The sequence below is a fragment of the Anolis sagrei genome, chromosome 6, assembly GCF_037176765.1.
Source record: "Anolis sagrei isolate rAnoSag1 chromosome 6, rAnoSag1.mat, whole genome shotgun sequence".
Classification (NCBI taxonomy): Eukaryota; Metazoa; Chordata; class Lepidosauria; order Squamata; family Dactyloidae; genus Anolis; species Anolis sagrei.
Window position 1 is genome coordinate 37,731,564 of NC_090026.1, and position 23,005 is coordinate 37,754,568.

Below are 23,005 nucleotides of genomic sequence, written 5' to 3' on the forward strand. Positions count from 1 at the left end.
CCGCAACCCCTTAATACAGTACCTCATGTTGTGATGATCCCAAACCATAAAATGATTTTTGTTGCTACTTCATAATTGTAATTTTGCTAATGTTATGAACCATAATGTAAATATCTGATATGCAGGATCTATTTTAATTATCTGCGCCAAATTTAGCACAAATACCTGATATGCCCAAATTTGAATACTGGTGGGGTATTGATTTTGGGAGTTGTAGTTGCTGGGATTTATAGTTCACCTACAATCAAAGAGCATTCTGAACTCTACAAATGATGGAATTGAACCAAACTTGGCACACAAAACTCTCACGACTAACAGAAAATACTGGAAGGGTTTGGTGGGCAATGACCTTGAGTTTTGGAGTTATAGTTCACCTACATCCAGAGAGCACTGTGCATTCAAACAGTGATGGATCTAGTCCAAACTTGGTACAAATACTCAATATGCCCAAATGTGAACACTGGTGGAGTTTGGGGAAAATAGACCTTGACATTTGGGAGTTGTAGTTGATGGGATTTATAGTTCACCTACAATAAAAAAAAAGCATTCTGAACCCCACCACTGATATAATTGGGCCAAACTTCCCACACAGAACCCTCATGACCAACAGAAAATACTGTGTTTTCTGATGGTCTTTGGTGACCCTTCTGACATGCCCTTGGGACGCCCCCCCCCCCCAGGGGTCCCAACCCCCAGGTTGAGAAACGCTGCCCTAGTCCTTCTTCCAATAACCACTTTCCATACTTTAAAATTTAAATTATTAGGCGAGCCAATCAGAGACCTTCCAAACCACACATATGCATATAGCTCTAAGCAAGTGGTGGCCTGATGTGTTGGAGTACAACGCTGACTGCCTCAGTCCACTGGGCCCCACAATCAACTCTATTGGGATTTGGTAACTAGTCCAACCCAAAATTATCAGGAACAGCAAATATACCAATTGGAGCTCACAATACCTGTTGTCTGGGGGATGCTGGGAGCTGTAGTTCGAACAAGTAACTTTTATGAGTTCTGATTAGGCAACAAACTTTAAAATACATCAAAAATCTCTTGTAGGCTGGGTATCTTTGATATGCTTTTTAAATAAATTATAATTTAATATGGGAAGCGGAGAATGAGATGTTCTGAGAGAAGATTTGATGTTGAGCTCCATCTGTTAATTGATTTGGGATTTAATTTGTAATTAATAAGTAATATACACAGCTCTACTCTCGGTACAGTTTGCTCCCAAAATAATCTGATGAAGTCAAGCTGAGAAACCATGACCTAAAGCCAACCAACGAGACTGAAAGCTACCCAGTGAGGGCTAGAGCTTGGAACTCACAAATCTCAGTCTGACGACAGTCCAACACAACCATTGGGATATCATCGGTTAGATCGCATCTTCCTGATCTTTTTGCTGTGTCGTTTCTCCCTCCAATTCCCAATTTCCCCTGTCCTTGGCTTACTTTAATTACTGCAAGTTGAGTTCAAAGTACAAACAAAAATCACTCAGTTAACTCAGCAGGAGGGAGAGGAGAAGGATGAGTCTTTACTTTCTCACTAAGGACTTTATCGCACAGATGTAGTTAATTGGCATAGAACAATGCCATATGATTGGGTTGTTGTAGGTTTTGGGGGGCTATATGGCCATGTTCTAGAGGCATTCTCTCCTGACGTTTCGCCTGCATCTATGGCAATCATCCTAAGAGGTAGTGAGGATGCTTGCCATAGATGCAGGCGAAACGTCAGGAGAGAATGCCTCTAGAACATGGCCATATGGCCCGAAAAAACCTACAACAACCCTGCGATTCCAGCCATGACAGCCTTTGACAATACATTGATGCTATATGATATCTGTTGCAGGTCTTTCACCTGCCTGCAAGAGAGGAAAGCCCTAAGAGTTAAGAGGTGCTTTCTTTGAAGGGATCCCCTTTGAATTCCAGCACCCTCAGAACTGTGCACCAGATTGTCTCTCAAGCTTTCTCACAAACTTGCAGATATCTTTTCTCTTCAATTCAGATTCAAAAATAAAGTAGACTTTCTTAAAGGTAACATATTTGGTTTACTCACAACCTTCATATATTCAGCATACAAGAACATAATTTGTCAATCCAGTTAAAGGTAAGTTTTCTCTGTGCAAATAACACAGAGCATCTTTTTTTAATGATCTTAACAGACCAGAGTCTAAAGCGGCATTTCTCAACCTGGGGTTGTGAGGGGGTCACCAAAGACCATCAGAAAGTACAGTATTTTTTATTAGTCATGAGGGTTCTGTGTGGGAAGTTTGGCCCAATTCTGTCATTGGTGGGGTTCAGAATGCTCTTTGATTAGAGATGAACTATAAATCCAAGCAACTACAATTCCCAAATGTCAAGGTTTATTTTCCCCAAACTCCACTGGTGTTCGTATTTCAGCATATTGAGTATTCATGCCAAGTTTGACGCAGATCCATAATTATTGGAGTCCACAGTGCTCTCTGGATGTAGGTGAACTACAACTCCAAAACTCAAGGTAGCAAAATTACAGTTATGAAGTAGCAATGAAAATAATTTTATGGTTGGGATTCACCACAACATGAGGAACTGTATTAAGGGGTTGCAACATTAGGAGAGTTGAGAACCACTGGTCTAAAGCATCTCTCTGTTCTAAAACGGAGTCTGAGATCTGAATAATCTCAGATCTGGTCACATGGTCTGTAGTCCCTCCCACAACATAGAGTTAAGGAAAGCTGCATACCAAAACACACATATACAATGTAGGAGCCCTTGGTGGTGCAGTGGGTTAAACCCCTGTGCCAGCAGGACTGAAGACCGACAGGCAGAGGCAGCCCTAGGTAATTTTCAACGGTAAGCAAACAGTATTTTGATGCCCCCCCCCAACTTTTGGTGCCCCCCCCCCAACTAATCACTGATATATATTTTCTGTTCGCCGTGGGAGTTCTGTGTGCCATATTTGGTTCAATTCCATCATTGGTGGAGTTCAGAATACTCTATTTGATTGTAGGTGAACTATACATCCCAATAACTACAACGTGCATATGTCAAGGTCTATTTCCCCCCAAGAGCACCTCAAGAGCACCCCTGGGCAAAATAAACTATACTGCAAATGCTTACTTTGCGTAATGGGTTGAGCCGCCCCTGCCGACAGGTCACAGGTTCAAATCCAGGGAGAGCGCGGATAAGCTCCTTCTATCAGCTCCAGCTCCTCATGTGGGGACATGAGAGAAACCTCCCACAAGGATGATAAAACATCAAAAACATCCAGCATCCCCTGGGCAACATCCTTGCAGACAGCCAATTCTCTCACACCAGAAGCGACTTGCAGTTTCTCAAATCATTCCTGACATGACAAATACACACACACACACACACACAATATAGTAACCTATCTGGATTATATACATAATAAATAACTAGTATAGAAGGCTTGTAAAAAGTTGCTATTTCCAACAATTTAAATGCTTAATTTTACAGATGCCCTTCTTTTCAATCTACTAATCTTCTGAGAGTTTGTAAGTGTGTGTGTGTGTGTGTGTGCGGAAGGTGATCTTCCTCATCAGTACCTTTTGTTATCTTGACCACACTCTGATGTTACTTGGCCACACATATCCCAATTTTCATTTGTGAAACATTAGGGTGTGTGTTGTTTCTCCAATTTTATAATGGCAGTGGCAGAAAAAGTTCCTTGAAAATTAATAGGACTCAGGCTGTATCTTATACAAAAGATCACTGGTTGCATAGAGCTGAACAAACAGAGCTGAACCTTCTAGAAAAATGCAAAATATGAATTAGCCTACAGGGACCTAATTGCACCATTGTTTCAGATATGTTGCCCATAGCCATGTCTGGGTGTTCTTGTTATTTTTAATTAAAAGCAAGCTTGGAAACAACTGGAATTGGAACCACAGCATGGGGAGAAGGGGAAATTGAACCCTCCTTTACCTACAGTAAGATCCTGGGGAAAAAATCAGGAGGTGGTGCAATATATAGCAATTAAAAGCCTGCTGTGCTTGTTAATGTTTTTTTTTTTTTCCCTTTCATTATTGCTGTTTGATGGTAGGAAAATAAATCAGGAGGAAAATAAAACTTTGGTTCCTCGTGGTTTGTGGTTCAGGTTCAGCTGATTCCATTATTTTTTCTCAACCTTCTTTGTGCCGTAACCCCTTAATACAGTTCCTCATGTTGTGCTGACCCCCAACCATACAATTATTTTCATTGCTACTTCATAACAGTAAGTTTGCTCCTGTTATGAATCATAATGTAAATATCTGATTGTGTGTGTTTGTGTGTGTGTGTCAGGAGTGACTTGAGAAACTGCACGTTGCTTCTGGTATGAGAGAATTGGCTATCTGCAAGGACGTTGCCCAGGGGACACCCAAATATTTTGATGTTTTACCATCCTTGTGGGAGGCTTCTCTCATGTCCCCATATAAGGAGCTGGAGCTGACAGAGGGAGCTCATCCATGCGTTCCCCGGATTCGTACATGTGACCTGTCGATCTTCAGTCCTGCCGGCACAAGGATTTAACCCATTGTGCCACCGGGGACTCCTCAATATCTGATATGCAAGATGTATTTGCATTCACTGGACGATATTTGGCACAAATACCTATACGCCCAAATTTGAATACTGGTGGGTTTGGGAGGGGGCATTGATTTTATCATTTGGGAGTTGTAGTTGCTGGTATTTATAGTTCACCTACAATCAAAGAGCACTCTGAATCCCACCAATGATGGAATTGAACCAAATTTGGCATACAGAACTCCCATAACCAACAGAAAATACTGAATGGGTTTTGTAGGCATTGACTTTGAGTTTTGGAGTTGTAGATCACCTGCAGTCAGAGAGCACTGTGGACTCAAACAATGATGGATCTGGACCAAACTTGGCACGAATACTCAAGATCCCGAAATGTGAACACTGTTGGAGTTAGGGGAAAATAGACCTTGACATTTGGGAGTTGTAGTTGCTGGGATTTATAGTTCTACAATCAAAAAGCATTCTGGATCCCACCAATGATAGAATTGGGCCAAACGTCCCACAAATTCTGTCCTTATGACCTTTCTCATCCCAACTTCTGAGGCCACATGGGGAAATTGGAAAAAAAGCTATCAGGTTGCTTTTTGAAATTATGCTGAGGGCCACAATTTACGACAAGGGCCACTTGGGCCACTTGGACCTTGAAGGCTACCTAGATGAACCTCCCACCTCACACACACACCAATGAAGACTGACAGAGTATGTGGGAAGGGGAGTAATTTAAAAATAAAGTGACGAATCAAACTAGTAATCTTGCTGAACTACAGATTGATGTGTGTCGGGGACCCAAGAATAATTATATACATGCATATGCATATGCATATTTGTGACATATAATTATATTTAATAAAGGATGGAGTATGTTATACAGACAGTATATTATTAGATTGCCTGGCTGTCTAAACGACTTTTAATTCTTGTAACAAAGCAGTTTACAAAGGGAACTCAATGAAAGACTGCCTGCTGGTAGGCTGGGTGTGTTTGAACTCAGCTCCATTGGCAACCACACTGATTGACTCTCCTGTTTCTTGTTGCTTCTGCTTACAAGCTGGGCTCTTGCTATGGATTCAGTGGTGCCAGGTGCCGCCTCCCCACAAGTACACTTCATTCAGCAACCAGTAAGTCAATCCTGTGAACTGGGGTGGGGAAAATGTACTGGAGGATTGCCTTGTATGAGAAAAGAATTTCTTATGATTGTGCATGTTTCGATTTATACACTATCCTAGCCACATAGTCAAGAAAATGTGTGGGAACAAGTGGTTGGGTGGCACATAAAATCGAAACCACCTGTGCATTTTATGTATGTGAAGAAATGGAGTGGAGTTAGGGTTATTAGAGTAGAAACTGTTGTGTGGAACAAAGGATTTCAGGCTGGATCACTGCCATATAATCCAGTTTCTGGATCCAGATTATCTGCTTTGAACTGGATTATGTGAGTCTACACTAGCCACATAATGTAGTTCAAAGCAGATAATCAGGATTCAGAAACTGGATTATATGGCAGTGCAGGTGGGGCCTCATGAAAGGTTGCTTGTATGACAAAGAACACTTGCTGGAATTTGCGTTTCTTATTGTTGTGTACCTTCAAATCCTTTCTGATTTATGGCAACCCTAAGACAAAACTATCATAGGGTTTTCTGGTGCTGAAAGTGTGTAACTTGAACAAGGAAACATTGGGTTTCTATGGGTGAGTGAGGAGTCGAGCTCTGGTCTCCAGAATGCTCAAACCACTAAACACACTGGCTTTCTCTTCTATACAGCCATTAAAGGTATAGGAGCCTACTCTTATTTTCACAATGCTACCCCCAATTGGGGGCCCCGGTGGCGCAGTGGGTTAAAGCACTGAGCTGCTGAGCTTGTTGATCGAAAGGTCGCAGGTTCAATTCCGGGGAGCGGCATGAGCTTCCGTTGTCAGCCCTAGCTTCTGCCAACCTAGCAGTTCGAAAACATGCAAATGTGAGTAGATCAATAGGTACCGCTCCGGCGGGAAGGTAACGGCGCTCCATGCAGTCATGCCGGCCACATGACCTTGGAGGTGTCTTTGGCTTAGAAATGGAGATGAGCACCACACCCCAGAGTCAGACATGACTGGACTTAATGTCAGGGGACTACTTTTACCTTTACCTACCCCCAATTGAAATCCCCAAAAACGGAACTACTTCCTTTTTAAAAAAAAGATCACTTTATATCATGATTATACTCTCACCCAACCTATGCAACTTGTATGCAGAGCACATCATGCGATGTGCAGGACTTGATGAATGCAAGGCTGGGGTAAAAATTGCTGGAAGAAGCATTAACAACCTTAGATATGCAGATGATACCACTTTGATGGCCGAAAGCAAGGAGGAGCTGAGGAACCTTCTAATCAAGGTGAAAGAAGAAAGCGCAAAAGCTGGGTTGCAGTTAAACATTGGGAAAAAAACCCAAGATTATGGCAACCAGACTGATTGACAACTGGCAAATAGAAGGAGAAAACGTGGAGGCCACGTGTATTTCTAGGTGCAAAGATTACTGCAGACGCAGACTGCAGCCAGGAAATCAAAAGACACTTACTTCTTGGGAGGAGAGCAATGGCCAATCTTGATAAAATAGTGAAGAGTAGAGACATCACACTGGTAACTAAGATCCCCATAATCAAAGCAATGGTATTCCCCGTAGTCACCTATGGATGTGAGAGCTGGACCATAGAAAAGGCTGAGCAAAGGAAGATAGATGCTTTTGAACTGTGGTATTGGAGGAAAGTTCTGAGTGCCTTGGACTGCGAGAAGATCCAACAAGTCCATACTTCAGGAAATAAAGCCCGATTGCTCATTGGAGGGAAGGATATTAGATGAAGTATTTTGGCCACATCATGAGAAGACAGGAAGGCTTAGAGAAGACAATGATGCTGGGGGAAATGGAAGGAAAAGGGAAGAGGGGGTGACCAAGGTCAAAATGGATGTATGGTATCCTTGAAGTGACTGGCTTGACCTTGAAGGAGCTGGGGGTAGTGACGGCCGACAGGGAGCTCTGGCGCGGGCTGGTCCATGAGGTCACGAAGAATCAGAAGCAACTGAATGAATGAATGAACAACAACAACATAGTCAATTACATTCTCTCACCACAAACAAAAATTAAGGTTAAAATTATATGGAGAGGGAGAAGAATATGCATGGGATATGGGAATTTTAGAACAAAGCAGCTAAAGAACCAGAGTTTCCCCATCCTTGTTCTAAGGAACCCCTACCAAATTCTGATCCAAACTTTCCTTCACAGTCTCCACAAAGGATTGAGATTACACAGCTAAGAATGGAAAAGAATTGGGACCGCGGTTGGCACAGTGGGTTAAACCCTGCTGCTGCTGAACTAGAGACCTGAAGGTTGGCAGTTCAAAGCCACAGATTGGGGTGAGCTCCCACTGTTATCCCTAGCTCCTGCCAATCGAGCAGTTCTGAAACATGCAAATGTGAGTAGATCAATAGGTACCGCTCCGGCGGAAAAGTAATAAAGGCACCCACACAGCAATGCCGGCACGAGACCAGGAGGTGTCTACACACAACAGGCTCCTCGGCTTGGATATGGAAAAATAGCACCTCCCCATGGCTAGAGTTGAGCACCACCTACAGATGCTGGAGATGAAAGGGGGAGCCTTTACCTTTGTTCTGTGTATTTGTGTGTCATTATTATTTCACTGTACTAAAGGCATTAAATATTTGCCTATCTGTGTATGTTGTAATCCGCTCTGAGTCCCCTCAGGGAGATAAAGCAGAATACAAATAAAGTGTATTATTATTGTTCCTGTTTATTTTTGACTTTAAAAATGTATCAAACACCACATTTCTTCATATTCAGCATAGAATTTTTAAAAAAATGTATGAGGAACTGATTCTTTCAGATGTACCCATCCAGGCCCACAACACTGAGTGCTTCATTATTAAAAGTCTGGATTTTAATCCTTGTGTATTCATCCATATTAATGCTCAATTAAGGTTTGCCACCTTAATGGCAAGCATGTGTAACACAGTTCTCTCTCAATCCTGGGAATAGCTGTGTCTAATGAATTTGATCAATGCAAATAGGGAGAAACTAATTAAATTTTTTGAAGATTGTACTGAAGCTCACATTTTTTCATGTTTGGTACAAAAGAAACGTGAGAGTTTAAATAAACTGACTGCAGAAAAAAGTGAAACAAAGAGCTATCACCTTAACCAGGAAAAATGGCCATCCTAAAAGAAAGAACCACAGACTTGAGGTTCCATCACATTAGACAATTATAGAGTTATGATTCCAAGTTAACTGCCATGGCAACAATCTATGAAATCCTTGTACCTACGATTTAGGGAAGGTAGAGACCAGAATCATGTTGGGCAGTTGTGAATGCACATCCTGAGCTACATGGTTATGACTGTTTCATATTCATGATGTCTACATAGACAAACGGCACTCCATTCAGTCATGCTGGCCACATGACCTTTGAGGTGTCTACGGACAACACCGGCTCTTCGGCTTAGAAATGGAGATGAGCACCACACCCCAGAGTCAGACATGACTGGACTCAATGTCAGGGGAAAACCTTTACCTTTATTTACATAGACAAAAGTTTAAGGGTTGATATAGCGACATGAACTCTTTCTCTCAATCTGCACATCCCAGGAAGCAGCCTCTGCAAATGACAGGACTCTGTTCTCATGTAAAATGGGAAGCAGCTGGCTGACGGTCCCCTCTTGCATGAGCAATTTCCAGCATAAGAGAGACTTGTAATAGGGTTCTGCATTGAAGGTAGCTCAAGGGAGAAGGTGGGACTGCTAGCTAGCTGCATCCTGAATGATGGGGAACAAACCCCCACCAACTGCAGCAGCTGTTGCTTGGTACATGGGAACTGCGTCTATAGCACAGTCCCTACATCAACCCTTAAACTGCCAACTGCAAAGATCTTGTTGACTGAAAGGTTGTCAGTTCAAGCTGCAGGCAGGGTGAGCTCCCGCTGTCAGCCTAGCTTCTGCTACTCTAGTAGTTTAAAAACAGCTGTGAGTAGATAAATAGGTACCGCTTTAGCGGGGAGGTAAAAGGTGCCCCTGAAAACATGCCGGTGGTTCGAGCAACAGGCTCCTCGATGTGAAAGAATGGAACAACAGCAACTCCCCATGGCCGAGTCGAGCACAGCCTCCAGATACCGGAAATGAAAGAGGGTCGTTCAGCAGTGGAACTCTCTGCCCTGGAGTGTGGTGGAGACTCCTTCTTTAGAAGCTTTTAAACAGAGGCTGGATGGCCATCTGTCAGGCATGCTTTGAATGCAATTTTCCTGCTTCTTGGCAGGGGGTTGGACTGGATGGCCCATGAGGTCTCCTCCAAATCTATGATTCTAGGATTCTAAGCCTTCCTCTGTAATGTTTTATCTGCCTCTTTCAATTATATAATGACTTTGAATGTTTGCCATAAATATGTACCTGTAATCTGCTCTGAGTCCCCTCCAGAAGATAGAGCGGAATATTAATAAAGTATATTATTATTATTTAACTGGGGGAATTGTTATGTGATTCACTGCATATTATTATTATTATTAGTAGTAGTAGTAGTAGTAACAAAGCAGCTAACAATGAAAGCATTATAGTACAATTTAAATATACAAATATTAAAACAGTATTAAATATCATTAATATTAAAAACAATTCAGATTAAATCCATAAAAACATATAAAACCACAGCATATCCCCCTAACCATGATGTTACATATGGAAATCTCCAAAAGAATTCCAGCCATAATTCTCAACCAGAGAGCTTTACTGTCATAACAAACCCCAGGATTCTATAGGGCATTACTATGACAGTTAATTGGAATCGTCCTATTATAAATATGTAATGTGAAACCTGATCCATAGCTTCTCTGTTATGATTTCTCAGATTCCTCAACGGCCTGAGGTGACAATTCTCCAGCAAATGCCCTGGATACCACCGGCTTTTCCTCCATCTAACAGAAAGGACCAAATCAGAGAAGGTAGGAATCCAACATTTTTATTTGTTTCTCTTTCTATGTCTTCATTAAGACACTATATGCCTTCCTATATCTAAAATTCAACTGAACCAATTTAAGAGATTGAAAATAATGAACTAAATTCAACCATCTAATAAGTTAAAACAAGACAATTTAAAATCAGTTAAACATAATGGAAATCATGCCTACCCATTTGCTAGAGTGTTTTAACATCTACATTAAACGTTCAAATTGAAGCATGAGGAATTGTTTTATAGAGCAAAATATCTTGCATTCTAAATCAAGCGTCTGGCAGACAAAAATAAATACAGCACTCTTCAAACAATTCATTTATAATGTGCAATTCATACACTGACTGAAATTGTGTGGTGTGCATAAGGATCTTCTTGGTATATTATGAACACTAAGTACACATACTTAAATAATCAAAAGTCTATTTGCAAAACTATTTTATCCATTCCAGACTCTTCAGAAGATAACAATCGACAAGTAGATTCTCTCCTAATCTCACTTGATCTGCTCTGGGTGTCAAATATGCTGGGTGTTCCCTGGGCATTTCCCCATTCCAGAAATCTGTCAGGGCTTCAACGGCACTAACTGCTGGAGAATCTCCAAGAACCATCAGAAAACCATCCAACTGCAACAGATTCTGTAACAGGCCACTTTAACTGGTTCTTCACCCCAAAAGAGGTCAGATAGTCTAAACCAGTTTCTCAAACTGTTCTCCTCCAGATGTTTTGGACTTCAGCTTCCACAATTTCTAACAGCTGGTAAACTGGCAGGGATTTCTGGGAGCTGTAGGAGCACTGTTTGAGAAACATTACTCTAAACCTTGCCACAATCTGTCCATGATAACAGAATGCATCTCAGAAACATGAGTGGGGTCAGACGAAATTTGGAACCCACCTGTGGCCACAAACCACTCCCAACAGAACATCTTCAACATGGATGTTGGCATCCCCCAGCACCATGAGCAAAGGAGATTCAACACTAGGGCCAAAACCAGACCAGCTAACTCAGAAAGGAAGACTATTGAGTGGCGGTGTGAGTTGTGCCGTCACACTCAGACGCCTTAAAAATAAGACTGCGATGTACTGCTCTCTTTGTCTGGGTGGACCGCTGGGATCTTTCTTTAAAGGCTCAAACTTTCTGAGTAAGTGAGTCCACTTCAAGTATGGAACAGCAAACGGAACATTTATTTCCAAGGTCTTTGTAGACTTGGCACAGCTTATCAAAGTTACAGTCAATTGGTAAAGCATAGAGATGAGCTTTCTTTCATTCAGTTATTGAAGTAGAAGGTAGAAGGAATTCTGGAATCCTTTTACCCTAACCTTGAGCTCCTATGGTCAGAAAAAAGCAGTCCCCCCCCCCCCACCCCCTATCTATTGCTCAAAGTTAGCTTTGGAGGCAAATGCTCAATACTATCTATCTAACTCAATATAGCTCAATAGTTATCTATAACTCAATATTGAATATCTATCTATATTAACTCAATAGCTCAATAGTTCTTTCTATATCTCAATATCTATCTTTATCTTTCTATCTATTTCTCAATATCTCAATATCTCAATAGTACTTGCAATGGTTTCTCATAGCTATCCTGATCTGGCCACCAGCACATCTGAATTCTTCCTTTAGACTGAAAAGGCAGGGGAGATTCTAAAATGGAGATCCCTTCCCTGGGAGAAAGGGCGGGCTCTAAACCCAAAGAACTGCTCTCTAGGCCAATAGTTGCAAAGAGGCCTGTGGTCTGGCTTTGCAGACTCTGATACTGCTAACCTTTTAGGGCTTTGCAAAGCTGCAGCAGCCCTGAGAGAAATGCAAGGGGAAGCAGCTTCAAGCCTCTGAAAGGTAAGGCAAACCAGGCTCCTGGGAGACGGAACATGAGTATTTCATCAACAGATCCCTATTCTATTTCAGCAACCAATCCTCAAGTGGAAAACCTCATACCCTAAAGACTGAGAGACAGAATCCTGGTCAGGGAAACAGAATCCTGATAAATCATTGCAACTCTGCCTCCCAGCTGCGTAGAATACCCAGTAACTAGAGACTAATACACACAACCCAACTTGTTTTTTGTGATACAGGCCAGGTTGGCATGCTCATCCAAGAGCTTTAAATCCTTAACGGCAGCTGTTTTAGCTTTCACAGACCTATCCTTGAGCAGTACCCAGGGAGACTATCAGGCAGGATTCATATATATATATATATATATATATATATATATATATATATATATATATTAGGGCAGGGCGGTTTCGTTTTGTTAATTCGTAATTCGTTAATAATTCGTTAATTTTTTCAATTACAAAACGATAATGAACCATTCTGGAGCAATTTTTTTAAAAAACGAATTTTTAAATAGTTTTGTAAATGCTTCGTATTTCGTTATTGTATTTGTTTCGTTATTGTTTTGAGGTCGTTTCGTTATTATTTCCGCATGTCTGGGGCAAGTTTTATGGTTGTTTTTTGTTTAATTAGTGAAAAAAAATTATAATATCACACCAACAGTCAACAACAGAAGGAGAGGGAAGCTTCAGAAGTTTTTGGAGGTTTTTTAGCGTATTTCGCGGTCGCGTCCGCCATTAACGAATCGATTCGTTATTGTTTCAGAAATCGATTCGTTAATGTTTTGTAATTTTTTTCACATTTACGAAATTTCGTAAATATCGAACTTTTTAAAAGGAAAATTTTGTAATTATTTAAAATAACGAAACGCAAAAAACCCAAAAAAACGAATCGATTTTAGAAACAAATTTTTCCGTTGTTACCCAGGCCTAATATGTGTGTGTGTGTGTGTGTGTGTGTGTGTGTGTGTGTGTGTCTGTGTGTGTGTGTGTGTGTGTGTTATTGTGATAATTTTATGCTTATGTTGTTTTGTTAATTTTATGTTATGTTGTTTACTCTGTATGTTTTGGTGATGTTGCTTGGAAACCGCCCTGAGTCCCCCTCAGGGAGATAGAGCAGTGTATAAATAAAGTATTATTATTATTATTATTATTATTATTATTATTATTATTATCTTAAACCCAGTTTGGAGACAGATCCTAAAATGGAGCATTGTACGGGCCTTGGGGTTGCCCAGTTACAGTTAATACCTAGCTAGCAGCTGCAGAATAATATTTCTGCAGGTAATGATTGGACATTAACTGTAACTGAGCAACCGAACTGTGCCTTTATCTCATCACTGTCTTCGTATATTCACTGATTTTAATGGAAGCATCAAACATCAATCTCTCCTCATGAGCACCCCATTTTTCGATCACTAACTCATATTTTTTTTCCTTGCTGCAGAATGCAATATCTAAAGGAGATCGGCAAAAAAGTAAAAAGGAAAATTACAGTGCCTTCTAATTGGTAGTGTGTGAGAAACCCTTCATCAGAGAATGCCCTAACCAACCACATAGGTCAATCCGTAGCAGCCTTTCCCGTTATGCAGATATTTCTATTTAAATTGCAATCATTATATTTAAATGTGCAAATAGATGTATAAATTAGTGTACAGAAATTAGATCCCTTTTATCTCTTCTTCTTGGGGCAAGATTTCTCTTTTTTATATAATCAGTGACCCTGGTGAATGGGGTTTCTTTTGTGTGTGTGTGTGCTAAAATGAGATGTTGTGTTGGCACCTTGTGTCAGGAAATATAGGGAAGCAAAATGAGCAGAGCTTTTGTAATTATTTTTTAAAAATATAAGCTGAGATCCTGCATTATGGAACATCTCCATAGATGTAGGGGAATCATTTCTGAATGTAAGATGGAAACCTGAAACCGTGGATGATAGAAAACCCTATTGAGATGAACAACTTTTGCAAGAAATTACCATAGAATCACCCTGGGAGGCCTAGCAAATTCCTAGACAGGTGCTCTCTAGGTCTTCCCAGTAACTTCCAGTAGAAACATACAAGAGAATTACTTGGTGGCCTAGAAAATTCCCAGAGAGGATATATTTTATCAGAAATATAGGTGTGAGACCCCTTCGGGGTTGAGAAGGGTGGTATACAAATAGTGCAAATAAATACATAAATAAATATAAGTGTGGATGAAACTGTGGATATTGGTTCTGGGAGTACTGGGATCATACTAGGTAGTGTAAAAGTGCTGCAGTGGCACTATGCAATATCTTGTTTCCTCTCTCTAGAAACTCACCTTTTTCACACTTTCTGTCCGCAACATGATTATCTAGTGACTGGTGAAGAGTGGGAGATCTCTGAACAGTGTCTGGCTATGTCCCTATATCCATATCCATAACAATGAAGGCATCTTCTGGGTTCCCCCAGTGATCATTGAGGGTGTCCTCAGAGGTGGCCCTAGGTAATTTTCAGCAGTAAGCAAACAGTATCCCAACCAATCACGGATATATATTTTCTGTTCGACATTGGAGTTCTGTGTGCCATATTTGGTTCAATTCCATCATTGGTGGAGTTCAGAATGCTCTTTGATTTTAGGTGAACTATACATCCCAGTAACTACAACTTGCATATGTCAAGGTCTATTTTCCCCCAAGAGTGCCTCAAGAGCGCCCCTGGGCAAAATCAACTATACTGCAAATGCTTACTTTGCGTAATGGGTTGAGCCGCCCCTGGGTGTCCTCACCATGTGTCTGGTTGCAGATGGGATCATGGTCATTGCATGAGAGATAATGCAATTCCATCCACTGAGAAAACACAATAAATTGAGTTACACAGAAGTAGGATTTCAGTGTACACAGCTCACTAATAGGATGCTAGTCATAAGTAAAGGTTTCACCATTATTTATCCATAGACAACCACTTTGGTTCTTCAGGGTAGATGTCTGGATTATTTAGGTTGCTATAGTCCTCTTCTTGAGTTCTTTTGTATAGAGGAGGGATGGAATTTGTATGTTCCTCTCCCATTGTATTGGATTGCAATTCCCTGTGTTTCTTATCACTGGCTATGCCGGGTAGGCCTGTTGGAAATTCCTAACTATACTTGGAGGTTCACAACATTTGATCTTCTGGTTTAACGTAAATATGCAAGAAAGCAAGAGCACAAGAGACACACTTTCCTCTGCCACTATGTAACTTTTTTTAAAATGTCCATTTTTCAAAACCAGAAGTAGATGACTGAGTCGTGCGCCAACTGCGACCGTACCTTGGGAAGTCTGACTTGGCCACGGTAGTCCACGCTCTGGTTACATCCCGCCTTGACTACTGCAACGCTCTCTACATGGGGTTGCCTTTGAAGACGGCTCGGAAGCTCCAACTAGTCCAACGGGCGGCAGCCATGGTATTAACAGGAGCAGGGCGCAGGGAGCATACAACTCCCCTGCTGTACCAGCTCCACTGGCTGCCGATTAGCTACCGGGCCCAATTCAAAGTGCTGGCATTGGCCTTTAAAGCCCTAAACGGTTCTGGCCCAACATATCTATCCGAACGTATCTCGGCCAATCAGCCCACCAGGACCCTAAGATCTTCGGGAGAGGCCCTACTCTCTATCCCACCTGCTTCACAGGTGCGGCTGGCGGGAACAAGAGACAGGGCCTTTTCTGTGGTGGCCCCGCGGCTTTGGAATGCCCTCCCTGTAGAGATAAGATCAGCCTCCTCGCTGATGGTATTTCAAAAAAAAACTGAAGACATGGATGTTTGAACAGGCATTCGGCTAATCCGATGCGATGAAGTTTCTGATCATGGACTGGCAATCACAGACAACGAAATTGGATTATGATTTTAATTAAGAGATGCTTTGGTCTGTATTGGTGGCCCAATACTGTGTATTGTATATGTACTTGTGTTTTATATTTTTAATCTGAATATTGTTGTTTTTAAATGTTGTAAACCGCAATGAGTCGCCGATTTAGGCTGAGATATTAGTGGTATACAAGTGTACTAATAAATAAAATAAATAAATAAAATAGTTTGTTTATTTCCATTTAAACATTTTGTGGCTCCCAAAGATGTCCCAGGGCAGAATATTGGTTTTCAAAGCTGTCAATTCCTGACACAACCCTTGTGCTGGCAGGACTGAAGACCAACAGGTCTCAGGTTCGAATCCGAGGAAAGTACGGATGATCTCCCTCTGTCAGCTCCAGCTCCCCATATAGGAACATGAGAGAAGCCTCCCACATCAAAAACATCCAGGCATCCCCTGGGCAACATCCTTGCAGACAGCCAATTTTCTCACACCAGAAGTGACTTGCAGTTTTGCAAGTCAATCCTGACACAATAAATAAATAAATAAACAAACAAACAAATACTTCCTCTCTGGGAGGCATACAATGGCTATGTAGAGAGGTGGCTGTTTTAAAGGCTGTAGAGGAAGTCCTCCCTGTTTAGTGATGTAGATTAACATGATTATTACATTATTTCTTTTTGGCAGACTTGATGGAGCTGATGATGATACAAAATGCCCAAATGTACCAGGTGATAATGAATAACATTGCCATCTCAGCAGTGGGACATTTTGGACACAACCCAGTACAGGTAGATAACCGGTAATGTAATGTTATATATACATTCCTCAAAATATTCTGTTGAATCTGACTTTCATGAATTAACAAAAGCCTCAATGTGCTAGATAAAAATCACAGCCCCACTTTAAATGAATTTACAAATGATTTAATATCATAATTCAAGATGCCATGCCCTTTCATCGGCAGTACTGGAGGGGAGGTACCGGAAGACCCCTGCCCAGGAGAGACTTTGCCCATGTGAGTCTGGCTACATTGAAACAACTGAACATGTGCTCCTCCAATGTGTGTTCTATAGAGACATTAGAGCTAATTTCATCACTCCATGGCTTTTAAAACATCCAGCACTGAAAGATATTACACCTCCCTGTTGCTCTCGGACTCTTGCTCTGCGACAACCTACAGTGTTGCCAAGTTCTGTGCAGCAGCAATTAACATTAGACAGCTGATGACCGACTCCACCAGGCAACTTCCTGCCGGGAATATAGTTAGAATGATTTGTAATAACTGAACAACTGAAATGCTGTAAATGCTCCCCTCTAATCCCTTTTTAGAGCTTCCCAGTTGTCTGATATTTGCTATTAGCTGCCCCCCTATTTTAGATTCATACATGCACTTTAAACTGTAAGTTTAGTCTGCTTTTTAATCTGTCTCTTTTATAACATGTTTTTAATCTGCTTTTTATCTGACCTATTTGAGAACTGCAATTCCCTTCCTTGGGCACCTGTGTCCCATTTTATACTGTGCTGGTCAAAGACCGTAATAAATCATTGTATTGTGTTGTATTGTATCTATCAAAGCCAAAGATGAAGAGTAAAAAAATGAAACTATAGTATCCCGATAGGCTGTTAGGAATTGTGGGAGTTGAAGTCCAAAACACCTGGAGGGCCAAAGTTTGCCCTTGCCTGCTTTCGACTCTGGACTTATATAGAGGTGCTTTCTTTAGGCATTTGACTAACCCCAGAATCAAACAAGCTATCCCTGTTGGTGATGGTTTCCAGCTTATTGTAGTACAGTAGTATCCCGCTATGACAGTACAACTGTGCTCAGACTCCACTACCAACTACTTCTCTACAAGAGAAGAAAAGATACAGATTCCCCACGGGACAAGGGCAAAAGACAATGACTGAGTCAGCATTTATCAAGTTTTCATCCTGTTTCTTTTAGGCATCCAATTTCCTTTGGCAAGTAGAAGATGATGAAGAGAGTGATCCTGCACCTTGTGTATTTCACCATCATTACACCCCTTATCCAGGCACCCTTCCATTCATGGCATGGCCACCCACATTTCAGCCATCAGCTTGGCAACGGCAACAACCAACCATTCGTCATGTGGGTCCAGAACTCCAGGCACTTAGGAGACAAGATGGGTGAGCATAGCCATACCCTCGAGGGAGGGAAAGTCAGGGATGTTGTTAGTGCGAAAGGGACAAAATGAGAGCATTTCTACCCAAATAAGAATATTGCTTTCAAATGTAAATTTCCTTTAGGTCCCCAGGCATGACAGTTGAACATTTAGAAATACAACTTAAGAATACAAAGAATCATAGAATCGTAGAGTTGGAAGAGACCTCATGGGCCATCCAGTCCAACCCCCTACTAAGAAGCAGGAAAATTGCATTCAAAGCACCCCCGTCAGATGACCATCCAGCCTCTGTTTGAAAGCTTCCAAAGAAGGAGCCTCCACCACACTCCCAGGCAGAGAGTTCCACTGCTGAACAGCTCTCACAGTCAGGAAGTTCTTCCTCATGTTCAGGTGCAATCTCCTTTCTTGTAGTTTGAAGCCATTGTTCCTCGTCCTAGTCTCCAGGGCAGCAGAAAACAAGCTTGCTCCCTCCTCCTTATGACTTCCTCTCACATATTTATACATGGCTATCATGTCCCCTCTCAGTCTTCTCTTCTTCAGGCTAAACATGCCCAGCTCTTTAAGCCACTCCTCATATTGTGTCCAGTTCTGGGCATCACAATTGAAGGGAGATATTGACAAGCTGGAAGGTATCCAGAGAAGGGCGACTAGAATGATCAGGAGTCTAGAGAACAAGTCTCACGAGGAGCGGCTTAAAGAGCTGCGCATGTTTAGCCTGCAGAAGAGAAGGCTGAGAGGAGACATGATAGCCATGTATAAATATGTAAGGAGAAGTCATAGGGAGGAGAGAGTAGGCTTGTTTTTTGCTGCCTTGGAGACTAGGATGAGGAACAATGGCTTCAAACTACAGGGAAGGTTATTCCACCTGAACATTAGGAAGATCTTCCTAACTGTAAGGTGAGCTGTTCAGTAGTGGAACTCTCTGCCTCAGAGGGAGTGTGGTGGAGGCCCCTTCCCTGGAGGTTTTTAAACAGAGGCTGGATGGCCATCTGTCGGGGGTGCTTTGAATGTGATTTTTCTGATTCTTGACAGCGGGTTGGACTGGATGGCCTATGAGGTCTCTTCTAACTCTATGATTCAATTTTTTTTTTTTTTTTGTAGCTTGTTTCTGCAGCTGTAATTTAACTTTGGTTACATTTTCTGGCTGGGAATTCATGTTTTTTATATTTTTATTTTTAAAAAATCCACTCATAATCATGACAGCAGGTATTTAGGAAAATAGGGAGTTCTATGTTACATAAACAAGCATATAGAGTTCACATATGGTCACATAGAGTTTTCCAATTCTCAAATTTTATTAATTCTTCCTTTTGGCTTGTGCCAATAGTCCGGTTGTTCCTCCACCTCCACCACCAAGTGCAACTGGAACTGTGTCGGCTAACATACCACCAGCTTCAGGTAAGACTGGATAATACAGATTTGAATCGTTCCTTTCCTAATCCATCTGGCACAATCGTTGCTCTCACCTACCCAAACCTTCCTTAAACAGGTTAGGACACTCTTTGCCTTTGTCCATGTTTATGTTGATACAATACAGCTCTGCAATCCACCTCAATTCTCTCAATATCTCATATCCTTTTAATTCATACAGGAATGTGTTTTCCATCTGTGCTTATTTACTAAAACTGTACCATATTCATTTTCTGCATGCTGAGACGTCACTACGGAGTTTAGAGTTCCTTTGAATAAGAAAGTACAAGAGACATATGGTATTTTCATAATATTTTCTTAATTCAAAAATATAACCTAGAGGGAAAATGGGCCCTTCAACAGCACGCAACAACAAACTCACTTTCATCCAGTTAATTCATGGTTGCATTAGCATGACATCTACTTCAAAAAGAAAACACCATTCAACCGAGCAGATTGTTCCTGTTATCATCTGAGGCAGTTATATCCCAAGCGTTGGATCCAGGTTTGAGTGTGTGCCGCCATCCAAGTTTCATCCCAGGCATGGTAAACCCTTCAGCCCCTGAAAATGCTACACATCAATGAATGGGTGAAGCTGTGAAATAATAATAGGACACAGGCAGAACTGGACAATTTGGACAGAAAAACTAGAAAGCTCATGACAATTCATAATTCATTACATCCTCGCGGTGATGTTGACTGGCTCTATCTGCCTAGAAAGTCTGGTGAGAGAACTTTTACAAGTAAAGCAAACAGTCGAAGAAGAAAAACACCCCCTGGCAGAATATGTAAAGGAAAGCAAAAAAACTGCTTTAATTGAAGTCAATAATCGAAAACTTCTCAAAGCACAGAAGACAAAAAACCAGTACAAGAAAACTGCACTCCAAACCAGAGCTGACAGCTGGCACAACAAAGCATTGCATGGGCAGTTCCTTGAGAAGATTGAAGGAAAAGTTGACAAGGAGAAGACCTGGTTATGGCTCATGAATGGAACACTGAAGAAGGAGACAGAAGGCCTGATTCTTGCAGCTCCAGAACAAGCCACCAGAACCAATGCAATTAAAGCCAGGATTGAAAAATCAATGGATGACCCAAAATGCAGACTGTGCAAGGAAGGTGATGAAACCATGGACCATCTCCTCAGCTGTTGCAAGAAAATATAACAGACGGACTACAAACAAAGACACAACTCTGTGGCTCAGATGATTCTTATGTCACAAGTACCACCTGCCAGCAGTAAAGAATTGATGGGATCATAAACCCGCAAAGGTCATGGAAAATGAACACAGAAAAATACTGTGGGATTTTTGAATCCAGACTGACAACATTTTGGAACACAATACACCAGACATCACGATTGTGGAAAAGAAAAAAGTCTGGATTATTGATGTCGCCATACCGGGTGACAAGCGCATTGAGGAAAAACAAGAGGAAAAACTCAGCCGCTATCAAGACCTCAAAATTGAACTGCAAAGGCTCTGGCATCAACCAGTACAGGTGGTCCCAGTGGTCATTGGCACACTGGGTGCCGTGCCAAAAGATCTCAGCCGGCATTTGGAAACAATAAACATTAACAAAATCACAATCTGTTAATTGCAAAAGGCCACCTTACTTGGATCTGCACGCATCATTCGAAAATACATTTTCTGTTACATACTGTGCTTTTGTGTCAGTAAAATAATAATAATGATAATTATAATAATGATAATAATCTTTATTTATACCCCGTCACCATCTCCCCAATGGGGACTCGGGGCAGCTAACATGAGGCCAAGCCCAAAAATAGAATACAACACAATAAAATACAGAATACAAAAAACCCAAAAGTTACATCAGAAAATACTCAAAATATAAAAATAAAATAATAAAGCCAATTCACACAAAATAAAATCAAACAGGATGGGCAGGCTAAATGGACAAGATAAAAAGATAAAATAATAAAACCCTGGGTGAGGTAGGAATAAAAATATGTAGGTGAGGGGAGTCCAAGCATGATATGCAGGCAAAGGTGATCCACAAAAAATGGACTGAAGGATCTCTTATGAGAAGAATCCTTCCACTAGTGGGAGCCAGAGCACCATTTAACCCCAGTTCTCTACAAAGATTCCCAGCAACTAGAAGGCTACTATTGGTCATTCATTTTTAAAGCTTTTTTTGGTTTAGATCTCTTCCCACTTATTCAGTTATTCAGATCGTGGAAAAAAATGATTTTGCAAAACTACAACTCCCAGAGTCCCCCAAATAACTCTTAAGCTGTATTGTCGAAGGCATTCATGGCCCGAATCACTGGGTTGTTGTAGGTTTTTTCAGGCTATATGGCCATGTACTTGAGGCATTCTCTCCTGGTGTTTTGCCTGCATCTATGGCAAGCATCCTCACTACCTCTGAGGATGCTTGCCATAGATGTAGGTGAAACGTCAGGAGAGAATGCCTCTAGAACATGGCCATATAGCCCGAGAAAACCTACAACAACCCAACTCTTAAGCTCTCATATCTTGATATCCTGATAACACTAATATAAGCAATTTCTCTTTCCAGAATACTATGACTTCAGTGAGGGACAAAGGTGAGAATGAGAATTTCCCCTGTTGTCCTTACCTTGACACAACATGGTATAGTTCCCATAACTTCACCTAGCCCTCAGGAATGTCTTCAGCACCAGAGGTTGACCATGTGGACTTGAAGCACGGCATTGATAATTTGGTGATGTACTGCTTCCAGATGTGAATCAAGCACTTCAGCAGCAAGCAGTTTCTGTGCACATTCATATTATGAAAATCAACAATGTACGGTACTTAAATCAGATGTTTTAATGGTTTTATATGGTTTTTATAATATTAGGTTGAATGTTTTTAACTGTATTTCTATGAATGTATTGCATCAAATTATGCCAATTCTGTAAGCCATCTTGAGTCGCTGTAAGGCTGAGAAAGGAGGGCTACAAATACCGTAAAAATAAATAAATAAATAAATAATACAGCTAATTGTCTGCAAATTGTTCCCTGTACCCACCAGATAACTCTGTTTCTAAATGACTGAATGGTTTATAGTTACCGGTTGCTTTTGGTTTCTGTTGCTGATAATTGCAGGAAACATAACAACGACAACAAAGTGTAGCCCAAATTCGCCGTCTGTTTATTCTATGTTATGAATCACATTGGCCACATTTGCATATAATAGTATGTGGTTGTGGTTTGTTGAAATCTGGTTATTTATTGGTGTCCAAACCTGCCCACAAATCAACCATGGTTTGTTTGTTTTTTAAGTCAACTACAATTAGAAACCACATTTTGTTGTTGGCCTGTG

At 41.2% G+C, this 23,005-nt stretch overlaps 1 protein-coding gene across 1 annotated transcript; it reads left to right on the forward strand.

Annotated features, from left to right (window-relative positions):
• The first annotated feature begins 5,581 nt into the window (after window positions 1-5,581).
• PRR29 (proline rich 29) lies at window positions 5,582-22,269 on the forward strand. Its single transcript, XM_060783300.2, has 6 exons — window positions 5,582-5,638; window positions 10,404-10,497; window positions 16,833-16,936; window positions 18,091-18,293; window positions 19,617-19,687; window positions 22,238-22,269. The coding sequence occupies exons 1-6, from the start codon at window positions 5,582-5,584 to the stop codon at window positions 22,267-22,269; spliced, it is 561 nt and encodes a 186-aa protein (XP_060639283.2).
• Window positions 22,270-23,005: the final 736 nt, after the last annotated feature.

What these genes read in the sequence shown, in the direction of transcription:
- PRR29 (XM_060783300.2), top strand. Translation starts at nt 5,582, where the DNA reads ATGGATTCAGTGGTGCCAGGTGCCGCCTCCCCACAAGTACACTTCATT. An exon ending in TTGGACACAACCCAGTACAG is followed by an intron (nt 16,937 to 18,090) that starts GTAGATAACCGG and finishes TGTTTCTTTTAG; the next exon opens with GCATCCAATTTCCTTTGGCA. An exon ending in TAACATACCACCAGCTTCAG is followed by an intron (nt 19,688 to 22,237) that starts GTAAGACTGGAT and finishes TTCTCTTTCCAG; the next exon opens with AATACTATGACTTCAGTGAG.